Source organism: Gallinula chloropus (genome assembly GCF_964237585.1).
Source record: "Gallinula chloropus genome assembly, chromosome: 2".
NCBI classification, from domain to species: domain Eukaryota; kingdom Metazoa; phylum Chordata; class Aves; order Gruiformes; family Rallidae; genus Gallinula; species Gallinula chloropus.
The window spans coordinates 15,226,745-15,239,280 of record NC_140086.1 but is presented as its reverse complement, the minus strand read 5'-3'; the positions used below and the strand labels follow the sequence as shown (position 1 = coordinate 15,239,280).

General features: G+C 40.6%; 1 protein-coding gene across 1 annotated transcript in view; it reads right to left on the bottom strand.

The window, feature by feature from the left end:
* ENPP2 (ectonucleotide pyrophosphatase/phosphodiesterase 2) overlaps nt 1-12,536 on the bottom strand; it is a gene marked incomplete at its 5' end in the record, with an annotated part of 72,213 nt that overhangs the window by 9,750 nt on the left and 49,927 nt on the right. Inside the window, 10 exon segments of the mRNA XM_084280259.1 lie at nt 117-252; nt 683-819; nt 3,261-3,312; nt 3,589-3,761; nt 5,115-5,202; nt 5,342-5,429; nt 7,239-7,366; nt 8,172-8,203; nt 10,757-10,882; nt 12,252-12,363. Coding sequence (XP_084136385.1) covers nt 117-252; nt 683-819; nt 3,261-3,312; nt 3,589-3,761; nt 5,115-5,202; nt 5,342-5,429; nt 7,239-7,366; nt 8,172-8,203; nt 10,757-10,882; nt 12,252-12,363 — 1,072 coding nt within the window.

The window sequence follows — 12,536 nt, the reverse complement described above, 5'->3', positions numbered from 1 at the left end:
GAAGACATCACAGAAGAAGATATCACCCCGGAGCAGGGGAAATCAAACCATTAAACCTTATCTAAATTAAAAAAAAATGCAAATCCTCTAGATATTAAAAAGCTATCTGGACTTACGGGGAGGGAAAAGGAAGCCGTAGGAGAGCTGCTTGTCGCCTCTGTAGGCTGCGCAGCTCTGGCTGTTTCCTGGAGAAATGCGGAGATCGGGTCTCACACAGCTGGCCAGGTGCTCTGGGACACCTGATACCTCTGCCTGTATTGGAGAACATACAGAGAAATGACCAGAAAGGTAATTCCAGCATTTATAGCCAAAAGAAAACAATTTCATACTGTTGGCAGATTAGATGGAAGGACTCGTGTGGAGTAAAATAAACCACCCAGCTGTACAACCTGCTCCTGCACCTGTCACAGAGCCCCCTTTTCAGGCAGCAGAAGTGACTGTGGGAAGTAATGCAAATGAAGTCACCAATTATGCTATCATTAAAAAAAAGAAGCCCTTCTGCCTTAAAATTATTTTCCCCAGAAGGAAAGAAGTTGTTTTGGAATTGTTTTCAGTGGTATTTGATATAAATTCTGGTGGGAAACTTGGGGAAAAGGGAATTTTAGGACTTTAAGAGTAAAGATACTGAACTGATTTCCCCAGGATCTTTAAAGTATTTTGCAAGAATAAAGCCAGCACTAACCTGTTTGGAAATAGTATAGGATGTCCAGAGAGGCATCAGGAATGTTTCGCTGTAGCCACTTTCAAAGTCATGGTGGTGCAAGATATTGTATTTTGTGCGGTACAGTACTGCAGGGCGCCCATATAGGAGATGCTTCTCTGCAGATCAGAAGAAATTACAGTTATTACTGAAAGCCTTAAAGTTAAAAAAATGTAAAAAAACCCCCAAAAAACCCAGGGGCGGTAGGGGGTGGCTTGCCGACACATGCTGATTTTACAGCGATCCTCAATGGGATACTGGCCCTGAATAACTGCCAAGAAAATCTTGTAACAGAGAGAGCAGCAGTTCTTCAGTATTTTTTTGGTTGGGATCCCTGTTCCAACTGACAACCCACTTCAAGATTAAAAGTCCCTTCTGCACTTAAAAGCTTGTTGGGGTCTTAGCATGGATAGAGGGTTTTTCCAAACACAGGAAACTCCAGAACGATCTTTGTGTCCACATTTCAGTCACACAAGGCGATGAGCACTTTTTTCATAGCCTTAAATCAGCCCTTGTCCTAGCACTCCTGACACTCTTCTTCAGACTTTCTCTTTCATATGTTTTTTATAAAGTCCTTCCCAAAAGAGAGGCAAAAGTGCTCACTTACTGAAAGAGCATTTTTTCCAATTTGGCTGATATGGATGAAGTTTGAAAACTGCTTTGCTGTTGTCTCAGTAATATCAAAGAGAACAAATAAACAATAAAAAACCCAAAACAACCCCTTTCCTAATTTTGGCTACACGATGACACCACCAACTCTGCAGAACCGGCTTTTCTTCTGTCTTGGTGATAAATTATGGGTAAATGTTACTAGATACCTCTGACACACTTGCTTATAAAAAGACAAAAATACCACTGAAAGGGAGAGAAGAAAAATAAATTTCCTAGCTAGCCTTTCATTGTGCTGCACAGTTAATTGGTTTTGATAACTGTTTGCCAAACATGCTCGGCTTGCTTTTGGAAATCAAAACATAGAAACAAGGAGAGCAGCCTAACTGTGTTCACAGATAGGCTTTTAATCTGGAAGGGGAAGTTTTATTAGTGTTTGAGTCCAAATAGAGGATATTTTTATAGGACACAGGAAAGAAAAGTAGGAAAAGCCTTCTCGAAGAACATTTGTGATAAGCATGCTTTATTCAAGACAAGCTTAAGTCATCTTTTTCTTCTGCATGTGAGTAACAACAACAGCTAAATTTGCGTGGTGCACCATGCTGGGGAGGTGAATTACCAACTAAATGCAGGAAGATTTGCGAACAGGTGCCACAGCCTGCCACAAAACATGACAAAGCAACTGCTTGTTGCTTAAATAAGGGGCACTTCATTCCACTTAAGACAACTTACAAACAAGTCAAATCACTGCTTGTATCTTAAAATACATTTTTGAAGTAAAGAAGCATCAAAACCTCAAACCAAAATAAAGATGTTGAGATATCTAGGAGTACAATGGTAAGCATGTTTTTTCTTGATGCCAGAAATTGCCACGGCAGGGAGTAGCCCTTCACTAATTGGAAAAATCAGTTAGAGAAGACGAAAGCTGCAGAAAGGCAATCTAAACTCACAAGGAAAAGAAGAAACTAAAGGACAGGCTGCATTGGAAGTTCACAACAGGAAAACTGAAAAAGTAGATTCACAAGGGAATTAAAGATACGTCCTTAGTCATCTGAGCAATATGATTTAAGTATTTAAAAAAATCTCTCTCAACTCAAAACTTGAGAATTTGCTAATTTGGACAATTGTTACGGTGAGGGGAACAGTGGGAATTGTTGTGCTAAAGTGGATCACAGCTGTGAGAAGGAAAGCTCTGCATTGGCATGTCTTTTGGTCAGTATTGCAGCTCAGAAAAGCAGTTCCCATCACCTCCCCTCTGGTCGTGTCGCTATATTTCAACCTGGACCACAGCCCTGATACAACTGAGAACGCAGCCACACACAAATCATCACTGGCATACAGCAGGGAGGGTGCAGGGGATGGTTTGTCTTGGGAGTAACAATGAACCCTGATGAGGGACAGAATTGTGGTGAGCATCCCTGAACCAGCAGAGCATTTCTGCACTAGCTTCAGCGGATAACCTGCGCCCTAAACCCCAAGGATTAATGACCCATTCAGAGGCTGTTGGAGCAGCTGTACCATCCTTTCTAACTCTGACCTGGTGAAATCCAAGCTGGTAAAACACAGCGTGCAGATGTGGTCTATGTGGTCTATGTTTTTCACCCCATTTATTGCTTGTGGTCAAGTGGAGCACTGTCTCCTGCTCCTTCTCCTTTCCTTATCTCTCTGCTTCTATAGCAGAGATTAAACCTCCTACAGATGGAAATGAAGAGCTGAACCTCCCTTCACTTTAGACCTGGTTACAGCAAAAAAACAGCATGCACTTCCTCACATGAGCTCTTTCCCACATATCTCATGTATATCTAGGTGCTATTTTGACAGTTACTTGAAAAGATGGTTTACTACATCTTAACTAAACCAAAGCAGGAGTTTTTCTGCTATTAATGATGCAAACTAAGTGGCAGAAGAACACCCAAAATAGGTTTTAGTAAGTGAGGCACCAGGCTCTTACCTTCTGTTCCCTTGACATGAAACCGTTTGTTGAGCTCATCCAATTTGTTCTTCTCAAGAACAGAAAAAAAAAGGAAGAAGATTAGGATCATTGGAGCATTATGCCACCTCATTTTACTAGGCATCTAGCAAAACAAAACTAGTGCTATAAAACACTGATGATTTGTTTGTTTCCTCTTACAAAAACCCATAATTGTTCCAAATGTTCACATTTCGCATGAAGTGAAATTCTTTCAGACCAAACCCTCTCAAAATAGATAAAATAGCTACAACTTTACTAGCCAACTACTGCTAACAGGTGGAAGCATCCGCAGATCCTAAACACATACCTTATCATCACATGTACATCCTATATCAAAATCTGATGCAGAAGGTAAAGCGACAGGATAGAGTGGTTTAGCAACTTCATCTGGCACAGCTGGTTTATAGACATTGGCTCTCAGCAGGTGATTTAAACTTCCATGGGTACCATTATTGGGAGCAGGCTTTAATCCAAGCAGATCTGTGAAAACACCAAAGATGAATGAATGTTGGTTAGATTGCAAATGTGTTTGCAGCAGCATCTTGACTGAGCTAAGATCATAGAATCATAGAATGTATTGGGTTGAAAGGGATCTTTAAAGGTCATTCTAGTCCAACTCTGCTACATTAATCAGGGACACCTTTACTAGATCAGATTTATTTACAATACTCTTTACCTCCATGACACGTTAATCAATGCTTCATTACAATAAAAATGCTATCCCTTTTGTTCAAATCATAAAATTGCACATGCTGTCTTAATAGTGTGGTGGCCTTTATAACAAGAAGGCTAATTTGCATCAAGACACTGGAAAGCAGTAGGGTTACAACTAACACTGAAGCTTCCAGTGCAAACCAACAGTCAGTGTACTGACCAACCAGCTGGACCACTGCCTGCTTTAGACATATGGGATTGTTCAGCCTGCAGAAGAGAAGATTTCAGGGAGACCTTCTAGCTGCCTTCCAGTATCTGAAGGGGCCTACAGGAAAGCTGGAGAGGGACTGTTAGTCAGGGAGTGATGTAACAGGACATAGGGTTTAAACTAAGAAAGGGTGGATTCAGATTAGACATTGGGGAGAAATACTTCCCTGTGAGGGAGGTGAGGCCCTGGCACAGGCTGCCCAGAGAAGCTGTGGCTGCCCTGTCCCTGGCAGTGTTCAAGGCCAGGTTGGATGGGGCTTTGAGCACCCTGGTCTAGTGGAGGATGTCCATGGCAGGGGACTGGAACTAGATGGACTTTGAGGTCCTTCCAACCGAAACCATTCTAGGATTCTATGTATTAACCATGCAGTGGGATGGAAATTTCAGAAAGGATAATGTTTGAAATTAAGTGAATTACACCTTCAGCTAGAAAGTTTTTTTATCTTGGAAAATCAGTATTAAAGAAAACATAATGAGTGTCTGTATACACTGTCAGATTCTGCTTCATGGCTACACCAGATGTTTAGGAAACAATCATACCAGGAGACACCGTAGAATACTAAGTGATGCCCTTGAACTGCTCCATGAGACATGCAGGTGCAAAAGCAGCCTCTGAAAGGAAACCTTCTTCCTAGACTACTGAGGTGTGGACACCACACAGCATAGTTGTATGTGTTTCACCTCTGCCAAACTGCACTCAGCAAAACTATAGTAACCGTCTTTATTGACCAGTTGCTGCAGTAGCTGAGGCCCCAGGGAGGACCTTCAGCTCTCCTGGCGAAAAGGCAGGTGCTTGGCAAGTGGATACTGGGGAAAGGACATGGGAGGGGAGTCAGGGCATGAGCTCACATGTGAAGCCCTGTTAGCTAAAACATTGTGTTTCTCTTGCAATTTCTCAAGCAGGTAGCTTACCACACATGACATTGTAAAGTTCAATGTTTTCAAAAGGTGGTACTTTGGTCTTGTATTTGAAGGTAGGGCCATAACCTATAAAGACAGTCTAAAAAGAAAAAAAAAAAAAAAAGGGAGAATACAAAAACAGCATTAAGATGTTTTTCCATTGAATGTTCACATTTTAGAGATTTCTAATTCTTCTGCATTCAGTGACCCTCCCACGAAGGTTACTGCATTCCTCATACCTGCATGCTGTTTATCTTGTTGTCATAGCCATGGTCTCCATGGAAGAAACATTTTCCTGTTGGTTTCTTGTAAACATCCACTGCTTTCCTAAAGTGAAAAATTTGAAAATTTCCTCAGAGGTATGGTGGCTGACCTGACAGTGCTTTAGGGGAGGAGGGATAAGGTTACATGGATCATCTCTCTTGAATACAGCCTGAGGGTTTCTCCCTCTGCTCCCACTATCAGTAAAAACCTAGGAGCCAGCTTTTACTCACTGATAACAACCTTAGTATCTATTCACTTATTTTCTCAGACTTTTTCATATCAAATCATCTCCCAGAGATTGGAAGTATTTTGAACCACACTCTTCCAATCCTCAAAAGGCCAGCAGAGGCTTCTAAGAAAGTATGTTTGTGATGTTAGTGCTGCAAATGTCACACAATGCTGTGAAGTGCTTTCACCTGTTTGCCTTCCACCCAATGAAGAAGAATATAGAGCAGAAACAAAGCTGGAGGAAAAAGAGAAAGACTGTAATAAAGATAAATAGCTGAGAAAATAAGTGCTCTATCGTAGGAGTACTAATTATCAGCTTGTTACTGAGGTGGTTTTCACAAAATATGTGAAAAAATAAGTATTGTGTCATAGGAATTGTGATTACCAGCTTGTTCCAGAGTACTTTTTTACAATTTTATGAGGGCCATGTGCAAGCATTACATGCAAGAGACCAGATTATCCTACAAGTTTCTTCATCTGCAATAAAATGCTCAGCCAAAGTTTTATTTTGATCTTGTAAATTATGAGTGTAATAGCAATCAGGTCTGTAACTATCATTTCCCTGGCTGTGAATATACAGTGAATTATGGTTACATTAACTAATGCATTACTGGTGAATGAGATTTCAGAAAATGAAATGAGACAAAGGAATTTGGATTAATTAATAAGAAATTACTAAATGCAAGTCAACTTGGGCCATCCCATCAGTTCCAGTAAAATTCTTAAAACTAAAACTTTCATAGGCCTAAAAATCAGAGTGGGATTCTTTGAAATGTACATGAACCCAACCACAGAAACTGTACAAGGCAACTGGCCAGCCAGCTAGTAGTTATGCAAGAAAGCAATTGGGGTTTCTCATTCACTGCTTCAGCAGAGTGATCCTTGCATAATTCATGGAAAGATAAGTACAGATGTCAAAACTTACAACACACCGTGTGTTTGCCTGGCAGCTACATGGGCAAAAAAACCCTACCATAATTTAAAGCTCATAACACACTACAATGAGCCAAAAGTTGTGTCATCTTCCAAGAACCACCGTGTCAGCTTTATGCTTAAAGATCCAGCCATACTCATACTGTAATACACAACATGTGTTGAACGATCAAAGCAAGAAAAAGAAAATACATTAAACCAGAAAGGGGTGCCCAGTTCGTAAACAAATGCTACTCCTCTCCTGTTCACTCTGTACAACGTGGGGCAACTTGTTTTTCCTTACTCCATTTCCATTCCATTTACACTTTGCATCCACTCAGCCTCTTGTTCCCTAACATCCCCCTGGTCACCCATCTCCCATATTCCCTGCTTGCTGGTTGGATAAGCTTGCACATCATTAAAAAAATCTTAGCAGCTCCTATACTTGAGCTGATCAGTCAAAAACCACGCTGCTGCTTGAGAAAACCAGTCTGGGTTTCTGCCCTTTATCCAGCTACTGATTTTCCCCAACTGAAAAAAATACTGCGTTACAAGCCCCCTGCATCAGATGTGATTGAACCTCACCAGGAGTTCAGAATTCCTCTTGTTCGTGGGTTAGAGGAACAGGATGCTGACAGACAGGGCAATCCCAGGTGTCTCATTTCCCCAGGGGAAAACAAAAAAAAAACCCCAAGCCTGAAAACCAGGATGGAAGCAAAAGCAGGAGGTTACCTTGCCACATGCCATTTGCGATCCACCAGCAAATGGACATCCTCAATTCTTCGGTTGTTAGCGTAGTGCAAGCGTTTGGGCAGGTGCTGTTTCAAGTAAGGCTTGAAGTGCTGATCTGGCTTTCTACACTAAAAAACAAATGGTTACAAACACCACTGCTGTCAGTTAGCTTAGACAGGCCTAAAACCTTGAGCTAAAGAAATCAAGCTGTTAAGGTCATTACTAATGATGTCTTGTAAACAAAATGTACATCTAGAGTATGTGGTCCGGCCCTTTCTGTGCAGTATTTACATAAGACTAAGTCCCAGGGAGTCATTCAAAGATGTATTTGGAAAGCTTCATTCTCATGACAGTTTTTTTTGAAAGCACCGTGAAAAAGATCACACTTACTTAGCTCACAGATGAAGAATTTTATTCTAACCAAACCAAAGCTAATTTTCAGAGGAAAGCTGAATGCTCAAAATACATCTTGTCTGCAGATATATTTAAAGCCATCTGGTTACAAAATTTAGTATTTTTTTCAATCAGCTTTTATTTTAAATACTTTTTTCCATTAAAAGCAAGGTTATAGTTGAAGGCTATCAAATAAACTTTCTCAGCGTCTTCAAAGTGCTAGTAAAATATTTACCCTAAAAGATTACTTTCCATTTCTGAAGAAATGAATAAATAGGCTCAATTCAGGGAGTCAAGATGGTCAAAGCGATTCTGGCTCTGCACTGCCCAAAAAAGCTATAAAAGCTACTACAGCAGCAAACAGTGGAATTTATTACACACATTAATCTGCACTCGTGAAGGGCACCATTTAACACTCTTTCTTCACGTTAATGATTGGTTTTCCTGCCTGAGTGAGCAGAGAGTGTTAAATAATGCCCTAAATTGAGATGACAAATGAACAGTGCAGTACAGAGATACCTCCCAGTCCTAAATACTTACTGTAAGGTTGGCAACAATCACTTTAGGGTCATCTGTTAAGAAAAAGAAGAAAAGACAAAAATATAAAAAATGAAAAATTTGCAGAAGAAATCACAGGGTAATAATCATAGAATCATAGAATGCGTTAGGTTGGAAGGAACCTTTAAAGGTCATCTAGTCCAACCCCCTGCAGTAAGCAGTACTCAGAGCCCCGTCAAGCCCGATCTTGAATATCTCCAGGGATGGGGCCTCCACTACCTCCCTGGACAACCTGTTTCAGTGATCTACCACCCTCATAGTGAAGAACTTTTCCTAATATCCAACCTAAATCTCCCCTTTTCTAGTTTGAAACCATTACCCCTCATCCTATCGCTCCATGTCCTTGTGAACAGTTCTTCCCCAGCTTTCTTTCAGGCACCTTTCAGGTACTGGAAGGCCGCTATAAGGTCTCCCTGGAGCCTTCTGTTCTCCAAGCTGAATAAGCCCGACTCTTTCAGCATGGCTTCAGAGGAGAGGTGCTCCAGCCCTTTGATCATTTTTGTGGCGTCCTCTAGACACGCTCCAACAGGTCCATGTCCTTGTGTTGAGGGCTCCAAAGCTGGACACTGCACTCCAGGTGCGGTTTTACAGAAATGTTCTTTCTAAAAGTTGTCTGGTTGTTACTAAAAGTACACTGCATGTGTCAGATAAGGGATCTGGAATATGAACTAAAGCTTAACTGTATAAACTTTACATAATGATACTTTAGTTGCTTAGGTTGCTCACTGTTTCTATGATTAGGACCTAAGACTAATATTTATTCTATTTTTTAAAAGCATATAATTTGAAGTCTTTTAACTGCTTTCCACTAAAATAAAAAATTAGCACTGACCACAGAGACATTCCTTGAAAAATTTTGAAAGCACATTTGGATGCCACAAATGGACTTTAGGAGCAGTAAGATTAATGTGTAGCATTTATTGTCCTTTCTGAAATGTCATATGTTTCATAGGTTACTTGAAAGTAAATGAAAAGCCACAGTAAAGTATTCCGGATACATCTTTGAACTGTTAAAGGGACATGCAAGATATAGAAAGCCCAAAACCAGCAACAGTGCACACTAACTTTTTCTTCTTCCAGAACAGGGGGGGGGGAGATTTTTCAGTCCTGAGAGAAAAAAAGAGGCTAAGAGCTCATCCCATATTCCTAGAGCATAAATATCCAGGTAAATTAATTTATAATAAAATAAGTGTATACATAAATCAATATCTAAGACAGTTTAACCACATTCTAAAGGGCATTCTAAAGGACAAGAGTCAGGAGGATGGAGCCAGGGTCTTCTCAGTGATGGCCAGTCATAGGACAAGGGGCAATGGGTGCAAGCTGGAGCATAGGAAGTTCCATGTGAATGTAAGGAGAAACCTTTTTACTGTGAGGGTGACAGAGCCCTGGCACAGGCTGCCCAGAGAGATGGAGTCTCCTTCTCTGGAGACATTCAAACCCGCCTGGATGCATTCCTGTGTGATGCTGCTCTGGCATGAGGTTGGACTAGATGATCTTTTGAGGTCCCTTCCAGCTCCTAACATTCTGTGATTCTTGTGATTTCTACTACTATCCTGAAAATCTTCAAACAACATTTTTTTTGTGAAATCTGTCCTCAGCCAAACTGTATCTGTAGTGTTTTAAGGGGTCAGTTGGCTGCCCCACTATCAGATCTTTCCCTTTACCAAAAACCGTTGCCCTTGTAGTGTATGTTGCAAAGCTCATAGGTGCTTATGGTTAGTTGATGAGTTTCACAGTTTGCATGGTAGCTTAAACTGCTGGCAAAGCCAGGCTTGCCCTGGTCTGCTGAACAAGAGCACCCACAGTTCTGGCACAAGCCCAGTCCTAGTACTGCCCTGGAGGTCATAGTCCGTTACAGAGCAGCTGGTGGGCAGCAGGGTCTGTAATGGCTTAAATCACAGAGCTAGCTTCACCAGTGCCTGAGCACTGAGTGCTCTCATCAAAGATCAGCTGGTCTCAAACACCAAGTCAGGGTGAATTTCTAACAGCATGGTACCAAAAAGCAGAAAGATTTACTGTCATCATTTGTCCTGAATACGTGCTCTAAGTCATGCTTCAGCATCCTTATTTCCTTCAACATCCCCAGCCTGTTGGAGTTTAGCAGCGCATGCTGCTTCTCATCTGTGCCAAAAGTATGAAGAATCTACTGAATTCAAAATTGATAATTCACTTTTTTTTTTTTCAATTAGCCCAGAAGAAGAACCAGACCCTTCTTTTACACCCAGTCTCTGCACTACTGAGATCCTCCAAGTCCTGGTTTTGTTGATAGAGAGAAGTGAATGAATAAACTCAAAATTACATGTAAACGGTGTGAACCTGGCTTTGAGCTCCCCCTTCTCCTTGATGTAAGAGTATAACAGATCATTTCAACTGTCCTCTTGAAATTGCTCTACCACTGTGGGGGTTGTGAACTACAGACTAGGAAAGGATGAAGCAAGTCTTCTTCAGTGGACTTCATTCTGAATGTTCAACGGACACACTGCAAACTCCTTGAACAACACCAGTCCAAGGAAGGGATGGAGTCTAGTTCTCAGGAAATAAGGAGTACCATTAAATTAACTTACATTTTAGGTTATTGCTAGACCTAGGGCGAATTCTCCCTAAAGATCCGGGCAGCAAAATTATATCTTCCACATTAGTCAGATAGTTGCTTAAAAATTCAGTTCTTTCACAAGTCGTGTCTTCCATCCCTGCAGAAGGAAAATGCATAATTAATCCAGCTTGAAAATAAATATGTTTTCCAAAACAGCACAGAAAGAGCCCCCAAACAGCCTGTACTTTTTTTTCCTTTTGGATGACTAATTTTATTCTTGTGCTTTCTAGTCATCTAATTCCAACATCAGACCCTGGAAGGAGCCAAACTCAGGGTGATTTAAACACTTGCCTACAGAAGAGAAATACCAGTCTCAGTGTCGTAGAAACAGTCACCACATATACCATGTGTGTACTGACACATCTCCAAACTAAGCTCATGGAAAAATCAAAGTCTGTTTCTAGTTTAATGTACTACTTTGGGATTTTTTTTTTTTTTTTCAAACAAAGGATTTTAAGAGAAGTTGCACACAAAAGGTATTGTCTGTTGGTGGTCTGTTCTAAGGCAGCTTCAGATAAACAATTCTCTCCTACAGCCGTTTGTGGTGGAGAGGAATGTATTGCCAGGCACAGGCGGTTCTCCAGCACAAAACTGCCTCCCCTGGAAATCCTTCCTGCCCTTTACCCTCCTCTCCCTGCAGCCAGACAGGAGGCATATGCCTTTTTATTGCTAATATAGCAGTTCTTGGGACACTTTCATAAACAAAGATTTAAACAGAATGGGACCTTTGGTAGCATTGCTAAAAAGTTATGCAAAACGAGGTTTATCTCAAACATGGTCAAGATTTTCTTTAATAAAGCTTTCTTTTTGTCTTTGCTAGTATTTACTATTTCTTCTATTGCAAAGTATCTTCTAATGTCCAAAAGAATGAGACCTACCAAATGTCTCTGGTTTCTGATGATTCTCCATCTCACACGAAATATCTTTTGACTGTTTTCCTCCTTCTTCTGTTATTTTAAAGTCATTTTCCATCTAAGCTGGACACAGTCCCTTACAGATATTTCAGTCTTTCTCCTAGTAGGATAACTTGACCTACTAAATGCCATGGAAATGCCCGATTCTAAAGTCCTTTAGAATCCTTCTCTTCAAGAAGAAAACAGTGCAGCTAAATAATTTCCTTCCATAAAAACTGTCAGATTACTCTAGAAACATTATAGCCTTCTAATACAAGCAAGAAGACCTGCACTTGGTTGTGATATCAAAAATGCCAAGTTTTGAAAAACTCCAAGTGGACATATGAATACCCAGATCCCTGTTTTGAAAGATAAGTGTCCACCAATGACAATTAACCAGCAATCTGAGTGGCCAGTCCACAATGACAGGCTGGTTTGGGGGATTTAAACTACAAGAAAAAAATCAACACAAAAAAAAAATATTAAACTGAACTTTCATTGAAGCCACCTATTATATGTACAGCTGCATTACTCAAGCATTTATATACTGATAAAGAATACTGTTTATTTTACCATGATCACCAACAAATATGACGTTGACACATCGATGCAGTTTCAACTGTTTCAGTCCATCCATTAGTTGTCCTACTGTCTTGTCAATCTCTCTCAGGGGATTCACCATCATCTAAATAAACACCCAGAAAGGAGAAAAAACAGTTAATTCTGTCATTGCAATATTCCTCCTTCTACAAATGGAGGTCTTTTGGCAAAACTCTGATAGGATAACCATCCAGGTCAAGAGGCGAAGCCTTGGCTGAGCTGTTACACCTACAATTATAGTACCATTTCCTTTCCTAT